The sequence below is a fragment of the Zalophus californianus genome, chromosome 3, assembly GCF_009762305.2.
Source record: "Zalophus californianus isolate mZalCal1 chromosome 3, mZalCal1.pri.v2, whole genome shotgun sequence".
NCBI classification, from domain to species: domain Eukaryota; kingdom Metazoa; phylum Chordata; class Mammalia; order Carnivora; family Otariidae; genus Zalophus; species Zalophus californianus.
Genome location: NC_045597.1, coordinates 57,918,828 through 57,938,717, shown reverse-complemented (window position 1 = coordinate 57,938,717; position 19,890 = coordinate 57,918,828). Strand labels below are relative to the sequence as shown.

The following is a 19,890-nucleotide window of genomic DNA, read 5'->3' as shown; positions in this document are numbered from 1 at the left end:
ATTTTTCTAAAGCTTCCTAGGCGATTCTGTGTGCCATTTGGATTGGTAACTAGTGGCTGATCGTCTTTTTTTTTTTCTTTTTGGAAGGTAGAATCGCTTTGTTTTATTCACTGCTGTATCAACGCAAACTTTGGCACAAAGCGGACACTGAGTACTTATTTTTTGAATGAACCCCATCTTACAGATAAGGCAACTGAGGCTCAGAGAGGTTCAGATCACACAGATGGCAACGCTGGTCATTTTTCCAATACCACATCTTACCACTTTACCAGGAAATGTTCAGGTTGCTTTCTGGTCACAGGTTGGATATTGAGGCTGCCGTGCTGAGATCTAAAGGTCAAAGTTCGCTCTGTGCGCGTCAACCCCATCCTTGCTTGAGCTGGCAATTTCTGCTAAGGGAATCCGCATTTGCAGCGTTAACACCAGGTCCCGCCCGCCATGGGTGGGGCCAGGGGTTGGAGTGCGCGTCGGGAGCAGCTGGGTCGCCGGCCGCCTCGCGCCTCTGCGCCTGCGCACGGCGCCGAGGGGACGGGGTCGGGCTCAGAAATGGCGGCCTCCATGTTCTACAGCCGGTTATTGGCCACGGCCGCCCTTAGGAGCCGCGGGTCCCGGCCGGCGCTGCGGGCCGCCGCCCAGGTATTGCGGCCCAGCCCGCTCTCGCTTCGAGGGTCGGCAGGAGAAAGGGCGAGGTGGGAGACCTGGCTCCTGTGGGCGAGGTGTGAGGGGATGCGAGGCCCGGCTCGGGGTCACTTCTCAATAGGTGACATTGGGTGACATGGGTGTGCCCAGTCGGGCCCGCGGGCGGCTTGCCCTGGAGTGCTGCCCGCTGTGACTGCGAGAGGGCCCATGTTTGCGCCGCTCTGCTCTCGTCCTCAGCCCGCGGGGAGGGCTGCTCTCTCAGTTTCTGAGGGGCGGCGGGGAGGCGGGTGAGGGGGCCTGGGCAGTTTCTGCTGCTTTTCCCGCACCCCGCGCAGGGGGCAGAGGGATCCGTGGCCCTTCTTTGGGAGGGGGAAGATGCCCTTCAGATGTACTTTTATGCCCCTTGGGAGCTGTCGTAGGTGGGAATGTTTTCACAGGACCAGCTTGCTGACGGGCCTCTTGGGACGAGGCAGGGAAGTTTCCCACCTCCTCCCCCATGTAGTTGTTTTCTGTTTGTCAGTTTACCAGCTGGGGAAGTAAGACAGTTACCTTTTGGATCACTTCATTTTTGGGTAGAATATAGCATCATCACAAGTTTTTGTTTGTCTGTTTTGATTTTTTGTTTTGGAGTGTTTACCGTGTGCTAGGTACTGAGCTAGGCATTTTACTTGTAGTTTGTTAGGCTTTCCAGCAGCACTATAAGGGCGTCATTAATATCCTACTCATTGATGAAGAAACTGGCTTAGAGAGCAAGTAATTTGCGCTCCGTCACAAAGCAGGTAGGGTCAAAGCTAAGGCTTAATTCCAGAACTATCTGGCTCCAAAGCCTGTGTGTTTGAGTCTGCTCCTCAATTTTTTCCGGAAGACTTGGCCTGTTCTTTCCAGCGTTGACACCAAGAAACTTGTGAAAGGGCATGATAGGCTTCATAAGTCAATTCCAGAGTTTTAGATTATGTTCTGAAATTAACTCCTTAGACATGACAAAAATGAATTTATTTAGACTTTTTTTTCTTTATTCCCTAAACCTGGAGGCAGTGAATTACATGAGTATGCTTCTTAATAGGAGAAGTGATTTTTTTTTTTTGGCCTTGAACTTCCTTCTTAGGAGTCTTAAAGAGTGCTGTCTTGTTTTTAGAAAATGAGGATGTGGTGAACAAATATGTTTTCATCTGTCCTTTTGGAAATTCTTTTGAAAGCTCTTGTCTTTCCATATGGAGGTGCCTAGTATATTGTCTTAACAACATCTCTTCCACCCACACATTAAATAATACAGATTTAGAATTTGGAAGGCCCTTAATACAACCCCTTGCTTTTGTAGATGACACAGAGGTGCAGGATCCTAGGAAAATTGTTCAAGGTCACACAGTGAGTTTAGCAAATATTCTTAAACATTTTGTTTAGTTCTATGACCCTCCTACTTTCTTTGGGGGACTTTTGTCCAGTGTATCTGATAAAATAGTTCAGGTTATGAGCAGATGAACTAATTTTAAATATTTTCTCAGTTGTGAATCACGTTCTCCAGTAACTACATTTTCCCACTTTTGAATTAATGATTTAAATTAGGTGAATGATTGATTAAATGGGTGGTGGTATAGGGATTTGGCCAGGAGTTGGTGGCCTTTTGGCAGTAGGAATCTTCTAAGTGATAATGTGGAGAAAGACAAAGACTTCAGTGTGGGAATCCTTGTGATTCTTCAGGAATATTTATTACCAGGGTAATTAAAAAACTGATATTTCAAGTCATAACTTCTAGTGGTGCAAGGGAAGGATTATCAACACTTGAGATATTAAAAAACCTTTAAGGAGGTATAAAAGCCAGCAGCATACCTTATGAGTACTACTGATTCTTTGTGAATATAGATATTTGAAAGAAACTGTAAAAATATACTCAGAGCTTTGTGTCATTGGTTTACCCTGAACTTTTTTTTGGAAAAATTTCAGACTGATAGAATGTTCCAGCAATAGTACAGTGAGCACATATATTGCTTTCACACATTTTCTTTATCTTTAAAAAATTATTCATGTGCATATATATATGTTTATATATGTATGTGTGTATAAAATTACATTCATTTATTTTTGCTCAACCATTTAAGATAGGTGGCAGGTGTGGGCACTTCATCCCTACATAGTATTTGAGCACACACCTTTTATTTTATTTTTTTAAAGATTTTATTTACTTATTCATGAGAGACAGAGAGAGAGAGAGAGAGAGGCAGAGGGAGAAGCAGGCTCCCAAGGAGCAGGGAGCCCGATGCGTTACTAAATCCCAGGACTCTGGGATCATGACCTGAGCCGAAGGCAGACGCTTAACTATCTGAGCCACCCAGGCACCCGAGCACATGCCTTTTAAACATAAGGACATTCTCCTTAATATCTACAACATAGTTATCATATTTAGGAAATTTGTAATTATCATACTTGGGAAATTTAGATTTAGATTTCTCAAGTTCTCAAATGTCCTTTATAGATAGTAGTTTATTGATTTTTTTCAAAGATTTATTTGTTTGTGACAGAGTGCACCTGTGAGTGGGGAGGGGGGCGGGCGGAGAGGGAGAGGGGAAGGAGACTTCCAGCTGAGCCTGGAGCTTGCTGGGGGCTCCATTTCACCATGAGATCATGACCTGAGCTGAAGCCAAGAACCGGGAGCTTAACTGACTGAGCTACTCAGGAGCCCCAAGTTTTTTTATTTTCAAACTGGGATCAGGCCTCCACAGTATTTTTTCTAGTCTGTCCAGCTAATTAGGTGCTGCGTAATGACTCTGAATGCTCTTATATGTGTTGTAGGTGTTCATTTACATGCTCATTTACATTAAATGAATTCTGTGCCTGAGACCAAGTCGGTTTTATCCTTTCAGCATCCCTAGCACAGTGTCTGGTATGTAGGCCTTCAAAAAATAAATTGAGTGTGTAATTATTTTTACCAAGCTCTGCTAGGTACTCCCCGTCCCCCCTTATTTTTATTGTTATTTTGAGGTATAATTTATATAAAGTGTACAACTTTGGGTAGCTAGATTAATTTTTATGTATGTATACATTTGTGTAGCCACCATTCAGATCAAGATATGTAATACTTTCAGCCCTGAGAAGCACCTATATCCTCTCTCCTTATTAGTACTCCCCAACAGAAGGTGACCACTAATTCTGGCTGACTTCTATCACTAATTTTGACTGGTTTTGAACTATATAAAAAGTATGTATTCTTGTGTTTGGTTTCTGTTCCTCAAAATTATGTTTTTGAGATTAATCCATTGTTTTGTGAGCAACAGGTATTTTTAAAAAATTGCTCTGTAATATCCTAGTATATGAATATGCCATATTTTATTCTGTTGATGGGAGATTGGGTCATTTTCACTTTTTATTTATTATGAATAAGCCTGCTATGCACATTCTTATATATATGCCTTTTGGTAGACTAAGCACTCATTTCTGTTGGGTATATACCCAGGAATGGGATTTCAGAAAGTAGATGTGTACTGAATGGTTTGGGATATTGCTGGTTTTTAATATTGAAGTGACACTAAATCAGGGAGTTGAGTTACTCTGGTGAAATGTTATTCAGGATTTTAGCTTACCAGATGAATCAAATAAGTTGTTACTAGGTGTGACTGACTTTAGACTAGTGGTTCTCAAACTGTAGGGTGCTTAAGAATCAGGTGAATGACTTGGTATGAATGCAGATTTCCTGAGGCCCATTCCACAGATTCTGATTTTGTAAATGAGAGTGGGGCCCCAGAATCTGCATTTTTAGACACATCCCAGGTAATTTTGATGCAGATGGCTCATGAACCCCCTTCAAGAAAGACTGTTTAATAAAGCAATAGTTGATAATGCAGCACTGCGCATTTCTGACCCTCTTAACTGTCTATAACATGGACTATTAGTAAATGGTTTCCAATCTTTTATATTAAAAAGAAATAGACTATATATGATCCCTTTAAATTCAATTCTTATGCTATTGTGTGTTTCATGTGAGCTGTGTTTCAGTATTCTGCATTCCTGTGTAGAGAATGGAAATGTATGGCTAATACTTAAATGTGTAATTTCAGTTCATTCTTCTAGGGCTTTCATAGCACTTAATTTGTTCTACATATTGTCATATAAAGTTGATAGGATTGAGGAATTTGGATGATATTTGCGGGCTATGAAATAGTTTCATTGAGGAAGTCAACTGGAAAGTGGTATCTGGATCAACACCTATGGGGGAGTGAAGGAAGGAGGATTGAGTAGAGGGAGAAGTAGAAATGTGGTACAGCTGCAGTAGGAACCTTTGCCTTTCCTGTGGGATATCTGGAACTAAGATGGTCCTTCAGAATTATCCCAAATGGGGGAAGGGTGCTGGGACTTTATATCCTTACCTCAACCCCCATTGACCAGTCATTGGATGCAGGCTGACAATGGGAAGATGTGACTTTGGGCAAAGAAGCCAATGAGAGGGCTCAGCTGAGAGCTGTCAGTAGCCAGGACTCCCAGCAGCTGGGCTATGAAAGGGGAATCTGAGTAGCACACCACAGTGATCACTACAGATGAAACCAGGGTTTTGAGTCTTGTGTGTATGAAAGAGTAATTACTCAACTATCACTCAACTAAGTACCACATATCTAGTGCCAAGGGATTTGTTTGGTGCTGGAAGAATGATGGAGAGAAGAAAGCTGGGAAGGATTTTTGGTTTGTTGGAAAAGATGAGGTTGTTTTTAGATCTGCTGAATTTGGCATTGAGGTAGAAATGCTCTGTAGGTCATTAGGGATATGGTAGTAGAGCTCAAATAAGACCAGACATGATGAGAAAATAGTTGAAACTACAAGGGTAACATTTGATATTTAGCTGGTAGGTTAGCTCTTAGGTTATAATTTAGGTACTCTGAATATTATTCTTTGATGATTTAATGTAATGGTTTTATTACAGTTATGAAGAACCAAGTACTGTATATAAAAATATTTTGAGAAGGTGTTTTTAATAAGTTCCAAATTGCTGTCATATATAATATGTCCCCAATTTCTTTAGGTTCTGGGAAGTTCTGGATTTTTTAACAACCATGGACTACAAATACAGCAGCAGCAAAAAAGGAATCTCTCACTACATGAATACATGAGTATGGAATTGTTGCAAGAAGCTGGTGTCTCCATTCCCAAAGGACATGTGGCAAAATCACCAGATGAAGCTTATGCAGTTGCCAAAAAATTAGGTACTAACTTAAGAAAAACTTAAGGCACTTTGACATGGGCACTTCTGATAAGATGTGAACTTTACTTAGAGTTTATAACAGCTTATAGGTTTTATTTTATTTTTTAAAAAATGAAATTTATTTAAAAGAGAAGGTGGAACTTTATGATTGTTGACATTCTAAAATTATTATGAGATTATTATGAGCTCCCACAGAGTTAGTAACTTAAGAACCAATTATATTGGAATTAGGAAGCCTTTAAAGTCTTGTTTTTAGTTGGAATATAGTTATGGGGAAGGAAGATCTGTTTAATATTCTGAAGCTTAAAAGACTGTTGTCTGTGATGATTCTTCAAGGAAATAGTGAAGAAAATCTTAGCTGTTTATGTGATTGTAAACAAGTCTAATATTCCTCCCCTGACTTTCTTTGACAGGAAAAGTATGGAACCAAGGTGGTGCGAGGGAGGGGAGAAGCTGAGTCCTAGACTGTAAGCTCCATGAGAGCAGGGTTTCTTTGTCTTATTTTGTCCAGTGATACATCCTAAACTCTTAGAAGAATACCTGGCACTTAGGTGGTCAGTAACTATTGATATTTGTTAAATGAATTAAGTACTTGCCCATGTTTATTAGTAGATTCTTTTATTGATAACAGAAAACTTAATAGCTTTTGTTAATTTGAATTTTGTTAATTTATATTAATCTCTTATTTAAAAAAATATTGACTTTGGAAGGTATCCTTCACTGTACATTTTTAATGATTTAATATGAGGCCATAATAACGAGTAATTTACTAGCTATACACTGCATTTTATTTTTAGCAGTATTTAAAATCCCACCAGTTTTATGAAGATTAGCACAGTCTGTTGTATGTATACTTGATTAATAAGGCTTTGAATGTGCTTTAGTGAAGACTTTGCTTTTATTAGTATTTTAAGAAGGCAATGGAGCATTTAAAAATGTTTAAAATTTTTAAAGTTTTACTCTCATTTTGTACTTATTTGTTTCTAGAATGAGTTTTTCTTTTAAAAGTAAGGGTATGTACAAGTTCAGAAATATGTCATTTAAGTTATGTTTTTGAATGAGATGACTTCGAAGCATGATTTTTCATTGACAGTTTAATTTTTTGTTAATCAGAAAAAAAATCCTTTTTATTCGGATTATAAGCAAACTTCTTTTTATTCATTGAAAGCCTTGTGTAAATTGATACTAATTTTGGTGAAATTTTTTTTAATTAATGGTGACCTGTAGCTTCAACTTATGCATGGTAAAATATGTGCCTCATTTTTACCTTCAAAACACTGTATATTAGAGGCTCTTAAAGGTCAAGTTTAAAGAAAACTCGTGATTGTACTTTGTATTTCTGTAGTATTTCTTGCAAAGGCTACTTTTTAAATTTAATTTTATTTATTTATTTGAGAGAGAATGAGGGATAGCATGAGAGGGAAGAGGGTCAGAGGGAGAAGCAGACTCCCTGCTGAGCAGGGAGCCCGATGTGGGACTCGATCCCGGGACTCCAGGATCATGACCTGAGCTGAAGGTAGTTGCTTAACCAACTGAGCCACCCAGGCGCCCAGGGCTACTTTTTAATAACTATTCCCTTGAGATTTGATCTTACCTATATGACCTAAACTTTAATTTCTAAAGAAGAGTCAGCTAAGTAGAAGGGAAAACTGGAAATGCAATTGAGAAAGTATAAGGTTTTCTTATTCTACTGTTCTGTCCTTAATGAAATTTAGACCCTTGACTTTGTTCTTTTATTTTTGGTAGTCTAATCTCTTGAGTGATGATTTTTTGTTTGTTTACCAATTCTTTCCTTTGTAATAATGTTGAAGCTTAAAATGTTTTTCATGCCAGTGTTAGTAAGGCCTGATTTATATTTAATGAAGTTGGTAAAAACTATTTTTTTCTATTTCCAAATTATTATAATTGGTTTTTCTGTATTTTCCATATATTTACTCATTTAGTCAAAATTCATTGTTTTATCAAAAAAATCTGTAGGAACTTTTTCATAAAACAGATAGGATTTATTTGGATGCCAGTTTCTTGATTTCTTTATTCCTTATAAACTTTAATGATGCTTAAATGATTAAAGGAAGAAAGAATAGTTAACATGTGCAGGGTATACTCTGTGAGTATTTCTGGGAAGGTCTCTGGGACCAGGACTTCTATGAAGTAAGGAGCAGGTAGGCAGCTCTGATTTTGAGCCCCTTAGAACAGAAGGTATCTTGTCCATCTAGAAAGTACGTTTTTGTGGGATTGGGATATGGAAGTGGGATTAGTGACTAAGGAGGTCTTTTAAATTTAGAGAATCAGAAATGCTACTTTTAAAAGGTATATTTAGTAACTACTATGAATATGTTGAGGACAGTTTTGTCTTTCGTTGGGAGTCATTAATGTCAGAAGATGTTGATTATAGGATCTAATTGCACAAGGTATGATACAAGGTGCCTTAGAAATACACCTGGTTCTGTCCATCTGGCTAGCAATTCCCAATGCTGATTTTGGCTACTTTGCTTCTTGAGTTATTGAACAACTCACAAAGTATTAATTCCCATTTATTAAAACTCTTACATCGCCAACTGATATAGTGAGATATAAATGCTTTACAGGTGGGCCAAACTTGCTTCCTCTCAGTTCTGTGAGTTAGCATGGGGATTGGGGCCACTGAGCCTTACAGCTGGTGACTCCTCCTGAAATAGCCCTGGCCTCTTTCCCCGGTATTCCCTACAAATTCTATAATTTTCTGTGTATATCATGATGTGAAAAAAGTTGGAAACACTATTCTGGAGGCTAGTTTTGCCTGTTGTGAATAACTGAAGTTAGGGTTGGAAGAATGGTTGGGAAGAAATCTAGTTTCTTTTCCTTTGTGTGTGTGTTTTTTTTTAATAGACTGGTTTTCTCGTACCCATTTTTAAAAAGATTTATTTATCTTGAGAGAGAGAGAGATTGAGAGCATGTGCAGGGGTAGGGGCAGAGGGAGAGAGACAATCTCAAGCAGACCCCCGCTGAGCACAGAGCCTGATCCCAGGACCCTGAGATCATGACCTGAGCCAAAATCAAGAGTCAGACACCTAACCAGCTGAGCCACCCAGGCTCCCCTTCTCATATCCATTTTTATTTTATTTATTTTTTGGGAAAGATATATTTATTTATTTGTCAGAGAGAGAGAGTGTGCGCGAGCGCTCGCACAGGCAGGGGGAAGAGCAGGCAAAGGGAGAAGCAGGCTCCACGCTGAGCAAGGAGCCAGATGGAGGACTCAGTCCCAGGACTCTGGAATCGACTTGAGCTGAAGGTAAACACTTAACCGACTGAGCCACCCAGGTGTCCCCTCATATCCGTTTTTAATGATAGGTCTTTAGTAGACAGCTCATTAATTTCATGATTCTGTATTGCCAAAAATAGTATGTTTTAGGCTTGGGAGGTTTCTCCCATTTTTGTTTAATTTTCAGAGGAACTGTGCTTCATAGAATTTTAAAAGGTTAACCCTAGTACAAGTTCAGATACAAATACATCTTAGTTCCTCTATTACCCTAAATAGAATTGCATCTGTATTGGCTTTCCATGTTTGAAATTATACACAATGTAATCATTTTGCTGCTTGAAAATTGTTCAACCTAGTAAAATTTAGATCTGTATTTTTTACATATTTTGTTGACCCTTTTTTTAAGAGTAGATTTTTAATTGCCAAATTCTAAATTTCATTAATAGTAATACTTATATCTGCTACATATTTTTTAATTGCTTAAAACATAAACTTATTTTTACGTTTTACGAGGTTATAAGTTCGAAATGGGTTTTAAGTCCCATCTTTTTTTTTTTTTCCTTTAATTTTGACCACCTCCATCCATTTTTCCTATCCCCCATCCCCTGCCTTTGGCAGCCACCAGTCTGTTCTCTGTATCTATAAGATTAATTTTTTTTGTTTGGTTTGGTTTTCCAATTCCATATATAAGATTCCGTTCATATGGAATATGTCTTTCTCTGGCTTACTTCACTTAACCCTTAGGTCCATCCATGTTGTTGCAAATGGCAAAATTTCATTCTTTTTTTGTGGCTGAATACACACACACACACACACACACACACACACACACGTACACACGTGCATATACTATAATTTCTTTACCCATTCATCCATCAATGGATACTTAGGTTGTTACCATATCTTGGTTATTGTTAATGTAAATACTGTAAATAGTGCTGCAATAAACATGGAATACATATGTTTTTTCAAGTTAGTGTTTTCTTCAGATAAATACCCAGAAGTGGAATTGCTGGATCATATAGTAGTTCTGTTTTAATTTGTTTGAGGAACCTCTTTACTGTTTTCCACAGGGGCTGCATCAGTTTATATTCCCATCAGGAGTGCATGAGTGTTCCCTTTTCTTCACATCCTCACCAACACTTGTTATTCCTTGTCTTTTTTTTTTTTTAAAGATTTATTTATTATTTATTTTGAGAGAGTGAGAGAGAGAGTACATGAGAGGGGGGAGGGTCAGAGGGAGAAGCAGACTCCCTGCTGAGCAGGGAGCCCGATGCGGGACTCGATCCCGGGACTCCAGGATCCTGACCTGAGCTGAAGGCAGTTGCTTAACCAACTGAGCCACCCAGGCGCCCTATTCCTTGTCTTTTTGATAATAGCCATCATAGCAGGTGTGAGATAATACCTCATTCTGGCTTTGATTTGGATTTCCCTGATGAATAGTGATTTTGGACATTTTTTTTTTTTTAAAGATTTTTATTTATTTGAGAGAGAGAGAATGAGAGCTAGAGAGCATGAGAGGGAAGAGGGTCAGAGGGAGAAGCAGACTCCCTGCTGAGCAGGGAGCCCGATGTGGGACTCGATCCCGGGACTCCAGGATCATGACCTGAGCTGAAGGCAGTCGCTTAACCAACTGAGCCACCCAGGCGCCCTGAACATATTTTTATATATAGTGGCCATCTGTATATCTTTGGAAAAATGTCTGTTCTCATCTTCTGCCTGTTGTTTAATCACATTTCTTTTTCCACAGTTGAGTTCTCTTATGTTTTAGATATTAACTCTGTCAGATATATGATTTGCAAATATTTTCTCCCGTTCAGTAGGTTGCTGTTTTACTTTGTTGATGATTTCCTTTGGTATGCAGACGTGTTTTAATTTGATATAGTCTCACTTACTTATTTTTGCTTTTGTTGCATTTACTTTTGGTGTCAGATTGAAAACATCATCACCAAGACCTATGTCAAAGAGCTTGCCACCTACATTTTCTTCTAGGAGTTTTATGGTATTTTAAGTCTTATGTTCAAGTCTTTAATGCACTTCAAGTTAATTTTTTTAAAAAGATTTTATTTTATTTATTTACTTGAGAGAGAGAGAGCACAAGAGGGGGTAGGGTCAGAGGGAGAAGCAGACTCCCTGCCGAGCAGGGAGCCAGATGCGGGCCTCCATCCCAGGACTCCAGGATCATGACCTGAGCTGAAGGCAGTCACTTAACCAACTGAGCCACCCAGACGCCCCAAGTTAATTTTTGTGTATGGTGTTAGATGGTGGTTGAGTTTCATGCTTTTGTACATGGCTGTCCAGTTTTCTCAAAACCATTTATTTTATTATTTAAAAACTTTTTTAAAGATTTATTTTTAGAGAGCAAGTGAGCAAGTATGGGGCTGAGGGAGAGAGAGAGAAGGGGAGAATTCCAAGCAGACTCCCTGTTGAGTGCAGAGCCCAACACGGGGCTTGATCCCAGGACTCTGAGATCATGACCTGAGCTGAAATAAGAGTCGGATGCTTAGCTGACTGAGCCATCCAGGTGCCCTGTCCCAACACCATTTATTGAAGAGACTGTCCTTTCTTCATTGTATATTCTTGGCTCCTTTTTGATAAATTAATTGACCATGTATATATGGATTTATTTCTGGGCTATTTTGTTTTGTTGTGTCAGTAGTATACTGTTTGATTATTGTAGCTTTGTAATATTTAGTTTGAAATCTGGGAGTGTGATATCCAGCTTTTTTCTTCTTTTGCGAGATTGCATTGGCTACTTGGGGTTGTTTTTGTGGTTTCATACTAATTTTAGGATTGTTTGTTCTATTTCTGTGAAAAATGCCGTTGGAATTTTGATAGGGATTGCATTGAATCTGTAGATTGCTATGGGTAGTATGGACATTTTAACTGTATTATTCCAATCTATGAGTATGGAATATCTTTCCATTTTATTTTTGTCTTCTTCAGTTTCTTTAATCAGTGCCTTACAGTTCAGTATACAGGTCTTTTACCTCCTTGGTTAAATTTATCCATAGGTATTTTATTCTTTTGATGCAGTTGTAGATGAGATTTTTTTTTAATTTCTCTGATAGTTCATGATTAATGTATAGAAATGTAATTGACTTTTGTGTATTGATTTTGTGTCCTGCAGTATTAGTGAATTCATTTATTCTAATAGTTTTTTGATGGGATCTTTAGGGTTTTCTATATATAATACCATGTCATATGCAAATAGTGACAGTTTTACTTCTTCCTTTCCAATTTGGATGCCTTTTATTTCTTTTTCTTGCCCGATTGCTATAGCTAGGACTCCCAATACTGTGTTAAATTAAAGTGGCAAGAGTGGGCATCCTTCTCTTGTTGCTCATCTTAGAGGCAAAGCTTTCAACTTTTCACTGTTGTGTTGGATATTAGCTGTGGGCTTGTCATATATGGCCTTTGTTATGTTGAGGTATGTTCCTTCTGTACCTGCCTCGTTGCGGTTTTTACATAAATGGATGTTGAATTTTGCCAAATGCTTTTTTTTTGCATCTGTTGAGATGATCATATGTTTTTTACCCTTCATTTTATTAGTATAGTGACTGACTTGTGGATATTGAACCAGCGTTTCATCCCTGGAATAAATCCCAGTTGATGATGGTATATGATTCTTTTAATGTATTGTTGTATTCAGTTTGCTAATAATTTTGTTGAGGATTTTTGTATCTATGTTCATTAGGGATATTGGCTTGTAATTTTCTTTCCTTGTGGTATCCTTGTCTGGTTTTGGTATTGGGGTAATTCTGGCCTTGTAAAATGAATTGCAAGTGTTCCACCTCTTTTCTTTTTTGGAAGAGTTTGGGAAGGATTGGTATTTTTTTAATTCACCAATAAGCCATCTGGTTCTGGACCTTCATTTTTTGGGAGGATTTTGATTACTGATTCATTCTCCTTGTTAGTAATCTGTTCATATTTTGTTTCTTCATGATTCAGTCTTGGTAGGTTGTCTGTGTCTAGGAATTTATTTCTTCTTGGTTGTCCGGTATGTTGTCATGTAATTCATCATAATAGTTTCTTATCCTTTGTATTTCTGAGTTTTCAGTTGTAGTATCTCATCTTTTTGTGTCTGATTTTATGAATCCACTCTTTTTTTTCTTGGTGAGTCTAGCTGAAGGTTTGTCTATATTGTTCATCTTTTTGAAGAAGCAGCTCTTACTTTCATTGATCTTTTCCATTGTCTATGTAGTCTCTCTTATTTATGTTCTGACCTTTGTTATTTCCTTTCTTCTACTAATTTTGAGCTTTGTTCTTCTTTCTTAGTTCCTTGAGATGCAAAATGAATGTGAGACTTTTCTTGTTTCTTGAGATAGGCTTTTATTACTGTGAATTCTTAGACTGCTTTTGCTGATCCCATAAATTTTGGCATATTTCCATTTTGTCTTGATGTATTTTTTTTATTTCTGTTTTGATTTTTTTCCTTGACCCATTGATAGTATGGTTTTTAATCTCCACATGTTTGTGAATTTTCCAGGTTTCTTCCTTTAATTAATTTCTGGTTTCATACCATTGTGGTTGGAAAAGATGCTTGGTGTGATCTCAGTCCTCTTAAATTTATTAAGACTTGTTTTGAGGTTTGCCATGTGATCTATCCTGGAGTATGTTCCATGTGCACTTGAGAAGAATATGTATTGTTGCTTTTGGATGGAATGTTGTATTTATATATTAAGACCATGGTCGAATATGTTGTTTAAGGCCTGGGTTTGCTTATTGATTTTCTGCCTGGGTGATCTACTGATTGATATACTTGGGTACTGAAATCCCCTACTATTAATTGTATTGCTATTTCCCCCTTTATGTCTGTTAATATTTGCTTTATATTTTAGGTGCTCTTATGTTGGGTGCATAAATATTTATCAATGGTACATCCTCTTGTTGGATTGCCCCTTTATCATTATGTAACACCCTTCTTTGTCTCTTGTTATAGTCTTTGTTATAAAGTTGATTTTGTCTGATATATGTAGAGCTACCCCAGCTTTTTTTTGGTTTCCATTTGCATGCAGTATCTTTGTTCATCCTTTCAGTTTCAGTCTGTGTCCTTACATCTAAAGTGAGTCTTTTTAAAAAATTTTTAAAATTTTTTTTTAAAGATTTTATTTATTTATTTGAGCGAGAGAGAATGAGAGCTAGAGAGCACGAGAGGGAAGAGGGTCAGAGGGAGAAGCAGATTCCCCGCTGAGCAGGGAGCCCGATGTGGGACTTGATCACGGGACTCCAGGATCATGACCTGAGCTGAAGGCAGTCGCTTAACCAACTGAGCCACCCAGGCACCCTAAAGTGACTCTTTTATAGGCAGCATAGATTAGTCTGTTTTTTTTTTATTTATTCAGCCATTCTGTGTCTTAATCCTAATGTTTAGGATTCTAGTATAATTAAGGTGGAATTTTTGTCTGGTTGAATAAACATGTGCAAAGTTTGCCAATTAGTGAATAACCGCCTGGAGGAGATTTGTAATGGCATAAAATAGGACTTTGCTTTCTTTTTTCTTGTTCCCAGTGTTTTATTAGATGACTATATATGAAGAATGCTTAAGACATTTGTGAATAACTAAAGCTAGGAGGGATAGTGACTATATTTTAAAGACAACCCTGGAATCCATAAAAGATCTTGTCTGACTAGAGCAAAGGGCCAAATCTGATAAGACTGTAAGCTCTCTAAGAGCAGGGTAGGTCTCTTGCTCATTGGTGTATCTATGGCTCTAGCAAGTAACTGGTATATAGATGTAATTGTTGAATGAATTAATGGAATTGAATAAAATCTTTGTTTCAATCAGTTGTGCTCAGATTTCTCTTGTAATCCCTCTTGTCTTGATGAGACTGTATTCATTAAATTTTTTCGGCTTTTCATTTGTTGTGAAGGGCTTTTTTAGAAGGAACTTTTGAGGAATCATCTCTGCCCTTAAGGAATTTATATTCCTAAAGAAAGGAAATTGACATTTTGTGGAGGAAGAGACTTCTGTCTTGTAAAATATTTTTGAAAAACTAGAGCTTTATTATCTTAATAGGTCAGTTTTTTAAGTTCTCAGTTTACTATGTTAGGAATGTTTGAATTGAGCCCAGCAAAGCACCAGTTTAACTATTGGCCATTTTTACATTATACTTACACTGTTGGGTTTACATTTATCCTCTTTGGATATGAATGAATATATCTGAAGTACTGGAAAAACCAGGTAACCAGAAACAGGTAAAACGACTAGTGGCTGCTCCTTTTAGTTTGGGCGTGAACTCTGTAATTTGCCATTGCCCCAGAGGCTACGTGTTTTCTTTCCAATAAGAAAATTATTGTTCGTTTTAAGGAAATTTCTTAGTTTTCTTTAATCTTCATCTAATATTAGTTGTTTTTACCTGAATGGTGGGGACTATGGCAGATAGAAAAGGGTCTATCTTGTGTAAACCAGGCACTTTTAAACAGCTTTAGTTGCAGGGCCCAGCATTTCCAGTTCTGAGTTTTTAAAAGAGCAGTGGAAAATCAAGATATGCAAGAATTCTTTCCATCTTTAAATGTTCTTTTAGTCAACATTCAGAAAATATATGCTAGGAACGCTCCCAGGAGCTTGAGAACATCAGTGAACACAAGGAAGATTCTGCCCTTCTGAAGCCTGTATTTTAGTGGGGGAGCAAAACAATGAATGGTAAACATGAGAAAATTATATATTATGTTTGAAGGTGATGAATTCTATGGAAAAAAGGCAGGGTAAGGAGGATTGGTCCCAGGTGGGCAGGTTGTACTATTAAGTAGAGTGATCAGGGTAAGCCTCATGGACAATGAGATATAAGAAGAAAAACTTGAAGGGAATGCAGGCCTTTCTCAAATGGATACAGGTGTCTTCTGGTATCTGAAAGTAGAGTATTCTTGTGAAACCTTTTGTAAGCCAAAATGGTATAAAGTGAAAGCAGTTACCATTAATTATAAGGAGAAATTTTCAAGTGTTTCCAGAGCCAGTAAATGACCCCTCCTAGGCTAAAGCACAGATGCTCACAGGCATGGTTCAAAGCTTTGGTGGCTGGATGCTGAGTGTAGTTCCTGGGTAAGGAGCTTGGCCACTCTTGCTGCTTGGGGTGTGTGCTACCTCTCTAATGGCTCTCCACAAAATCAACACTGAACGCTGTTTTTTGCAAAAGCGAAAATCAGTTTCGGATTTCTTTCAGTTAGTAAAAACAGGTAACCGATGCAGGTCTTTTGTAAAAGCGAAGTGGTGTAATGCAGACTTTTGAAAAGCAGGGGATTCCTGTACCTGATGAGTATTTCAGGTGGAGGGAGCATTAGAGCCAAGTCCTGACGGCAGAAGCATGCCTGGGAACAGTGGAGACTAGTGTAGCTGGAGTGGAGTGAACGATGAGGAGGTCATAGGAGATACAAATAGTAAGGATACTGGGGAATTATATAGGTCCTTGTAGGTCATTGTAAGGAGTGTGACTTTTACTTTGAGTAAAATGGGCATTCACTGTAAGGTTTTAAATAGAGGAGTGATGTGCTCACTTTGCTGCTTTGAGAATACTCTGTCAGGGACGAGTATAATCTAGGTGAGAGAGAATGGTGGCTGGAACCAGGGTTCAAACCAGATGATGAAGAGTGGTCAAGATTCTGGATAAATTTTAAAGATGAGTATAGGGTGTGAGAAAGACGGCTTTTTAAAACACTTCCTTGACTGACTCACAGGGCCATCTTCTAACTTCTAAATGTAGACTCGTTTACATCATTAATTTTCTAAACATTCTTTTTAAATAATTGTTTAGGTATAAACTTTAGGTCATTTCTTACTGGTTTTATCAGAAACTGCATCTGTTACCTCTTTGATTTTGTTGGTTTATCTGATTAGGTGGGAGTCCCTGCATTCTGCATGGTGTGTGCATGGATTGGTAGTTATATACCAGGGACTGCTTTGGGCTTGTAACCAATAAGAATAAGATGATTGTTTTGCCATAATGTAATACAAGTGTTGTACTGCTAGTATAGGCAAAATGCTGTAAGAGGCAAAATGAGGAGATTCTGAAATTCTGCTTGTCTGGGGAGACAGAGAATACCCTCTGAGAGGAATAGCCCTGGACCATGAATGATGAGGGGTACCCAGGCTAACCAGCTGGTTTGCTGATTTTCTTCAGCGCATTAGAAAGAGGAAGATAGAAGAGAGACCAGTCTACCTTTATGTTAAAGAAGAAAAATTCAGGGGCGCCTGGGTGGCTCAGTCGTTAAGCATCTGCCTTCGGCTCAGGTCATGATCCCAGGGTCCTGGGATCGAGCCCTGCATCAGGCTCCCTGCTCCACGGGAGGCCTGCTTCTCCCTCTCCCTCTCCCCCTGCTTGTGTTCCCTCTCTCGCTGTGTCTCTGTCAAATAAATAAATAAAATCTTTAAAAAAAAAAAAAAGAAAAATTCAGCATATTTATTTTAAAAATTTCATTTAAAATTTTTTAAAAAGTACTATAAAAAATAAAAATTTAAGACTTATAACATCCCTGAATCTTCTGATAAATATAGCTTAACTCCTGATAATACTCCTCATAACAGTATAGCTCAAGAAAGTTGTATTAACAGGTCTTTCTGTTAGTGGAACAATATAAGTTGGTATCAGTACTGGCAGTTTCTCCTTAAGTTATGATGTATTTCTGCTCAGAGTAGCATTTTTTAACTCAAATTTTCACAGGATAGCAATTTTACATGTGAATAGAAAGGGATGGAAATGTTGGGAAGACATTTGAATCTCAATTTTTGGACTTTTAATACCTTCCAAAGCACTAGATATTTAATGTTAAGGAAAAGTAAAATTGTTTTCAGTCTACTTTAAGGAATCATATGAATGGCTAATTTTTTAAACTTGTGGATCTTTAGATGGTGAACGTTTTAATATTCTAATTGAGAAAAACTGTATATGTGGAATACTTCATTTTTTGACATTGTGGGTAAATGAGTCTACTACATTTAATAACATCACTTAACATATACGCTTAGTAACAAAATAATATCTTGCATGCTATTCCATGCTGCTTATCTAACAGAAGTGTTTTTCTTCTAGGTTCAAAAGACGTTGTGATAAAGGCACAGGTTTTAGCTGGTGGTAGAGGAAAAGGAACATTTGAGAGTGGCCTCAAAGGAGGAGTAAAGATAGTTTTCTCGTAAGTCCTGCTTTTTAAGGAAAAATCATCATTATTAAAGAAAAAATATATTGTAAAAATTACCCTTATTATTTAATTGATGAAAATACTGAAATTTAAATATTAAATGAGTGGGGCACCTGGGTGGCTCTGTCGGTTGAGCGTCTGACTCTTGATTTTGACTCAGGACATGGTCTCACGGTCCTGGGATCGAGCCCCGTGTTGGGCTCTGCACTCAGCATGGAGCCTGTTTGAGTTTCTCTCCCTCTGCCTTTCCCCCCGTTGGTGTGTTCTCTCTCTCAAAATAAATAAATAAATCTTTAAAAAAAATTAAAATAAATATTAAATGAGATAAAATTTTGGCTGTCATATGCTTTTGTTTTTCTCAGTTGGAGGAGAAAAAAATTTGAGTTCTTGTTCTTTTTTCAGTCCAGAAGAAGCAAAAGCTGTTTCCTCACAAATGATTGGGAAAAAGTTGTTTACCAAGCAAACAGGAGAAAAGGGCAGAATATGCAATCAAGTATTGGTTTGTGAGCGAAGATATCCCCGGAGAGAATACTACTTTGCAATAACAATGGAAAGGTCATTTCAAGTGAGTAATTGTAGACATGATACCTTTAGGATGACTTCACTACATTCAATTCCAGAGGTTGGTTATTTCTATTTGTATGGGAAGGATTAAAAAGGTATGATCCATAATTTTATTTATATATGTCATGAGAACAATATTTTTGTGTCATTTAAAAAAACCCAGCATGGTTAATGATAAAAAATTTAATATATAATATTGTGCCTAAAAACAAAGGTGTAGGCAAAACCTTGCTGAAATAGAATCCACAGGACTTCTACATTGTTAATTTACGAAAAACACTTAAATCCTTTGGCTTCATCTCTAGATTCCATAGACTGAGAAAATAATTTCTAGCAGAGTAAAATCTTTTAACAAAGAGAGTTCTGAACCCATTAAAAGAATGTGTTTCCATGACTTCATCTTGTTCTTTTTCAACCTCTTGGTGTTTTTGTGTTTTTTTTGTTTTGTTTTGTTTTGTTTTTGTTTTTGTTTTGTATAGTTTGGGGTTTATTTCACTAGTCAGTTTGGTGTTTGGCAAGTTGAAGGATGACATTCAGTAGCAAACAGTATGATTCTAAGGAGCATAACCCTACCTTTGCTTTCCTCTCTTTATGGAACCTAAAATGCTAGCATTTAGGAAGTCCTTCCATAGACCTGTTGGCATTGAGAGAGCATTGATAATCATTTTATACTACAATTATCTGGCTTTTTAAGTGCATTGGCTAGATAGTGGGCTGAATCTTTGTGGTAGCTTCTTTGTCTTTTGAAGCAACTTGAGTATGTATTTGGAAGCCCTAGAAAGGATTTGATGTAAATTACACAGTTAGTAATACAACAGAAATTTTAAGGGTAATGAAAATAGGTTTCTTATATATGACAGCTTTTTAAAAATAGTTATTTTCTATACTGTGATTTTTTTTTTCCCCCTAGAGTTAATTATATCTTTAGTAATGTTTGAGTGATACTGTAAAGTGTCTTTTGTAACTTAATTTTTACAGGAAAGTATTTCTTAAGGTATAACACTAGGTGGTAGTAAAAACCCACTCAGGATATATAGGATGAAAGATTGTTTTATCATGGATCACCACATCAAAAACTAATGATGTATTATATGGTGACTAACATAACAAAATAAAATAAAAAAAAAAG

The 19,890-nt window shown here is 37.6% G+C and overlaps 1 protein-coding gene across 1 annotated transcript in view; it reads left to right on the top strand.

The window, feature by feature from the left end:
- The first annotated feature begins 483 nt into the window (after nt 1-483).
- The window catches only part of SUCLA2 (succinate-CoA ligase ADP-forming subunit beta), a 45,938-nt gene continuing 26,531 nt past the window's right edge, over nt 484-19,890 (top strand). The window contains exons 1-4 of the mRNA XM_027589850.1: nt 484-636; nt 5,645-5,825; nt 18,092-18,191; nt 18,600-18,762. Coding sequence (XP_027445651.1) covers nt 547-636; nt 5,645-5,825; nt 18,092-18,191; nt 18,600-18,762 — 534 coding nt within the window. The 5' untranslated portion in view covers nt 484-546. The remainder of the gene's footprint in view (nt 637-5,644; nt 5,826-18,091; nt 18,192-18,599; nt 18,763-19,890) is intronic.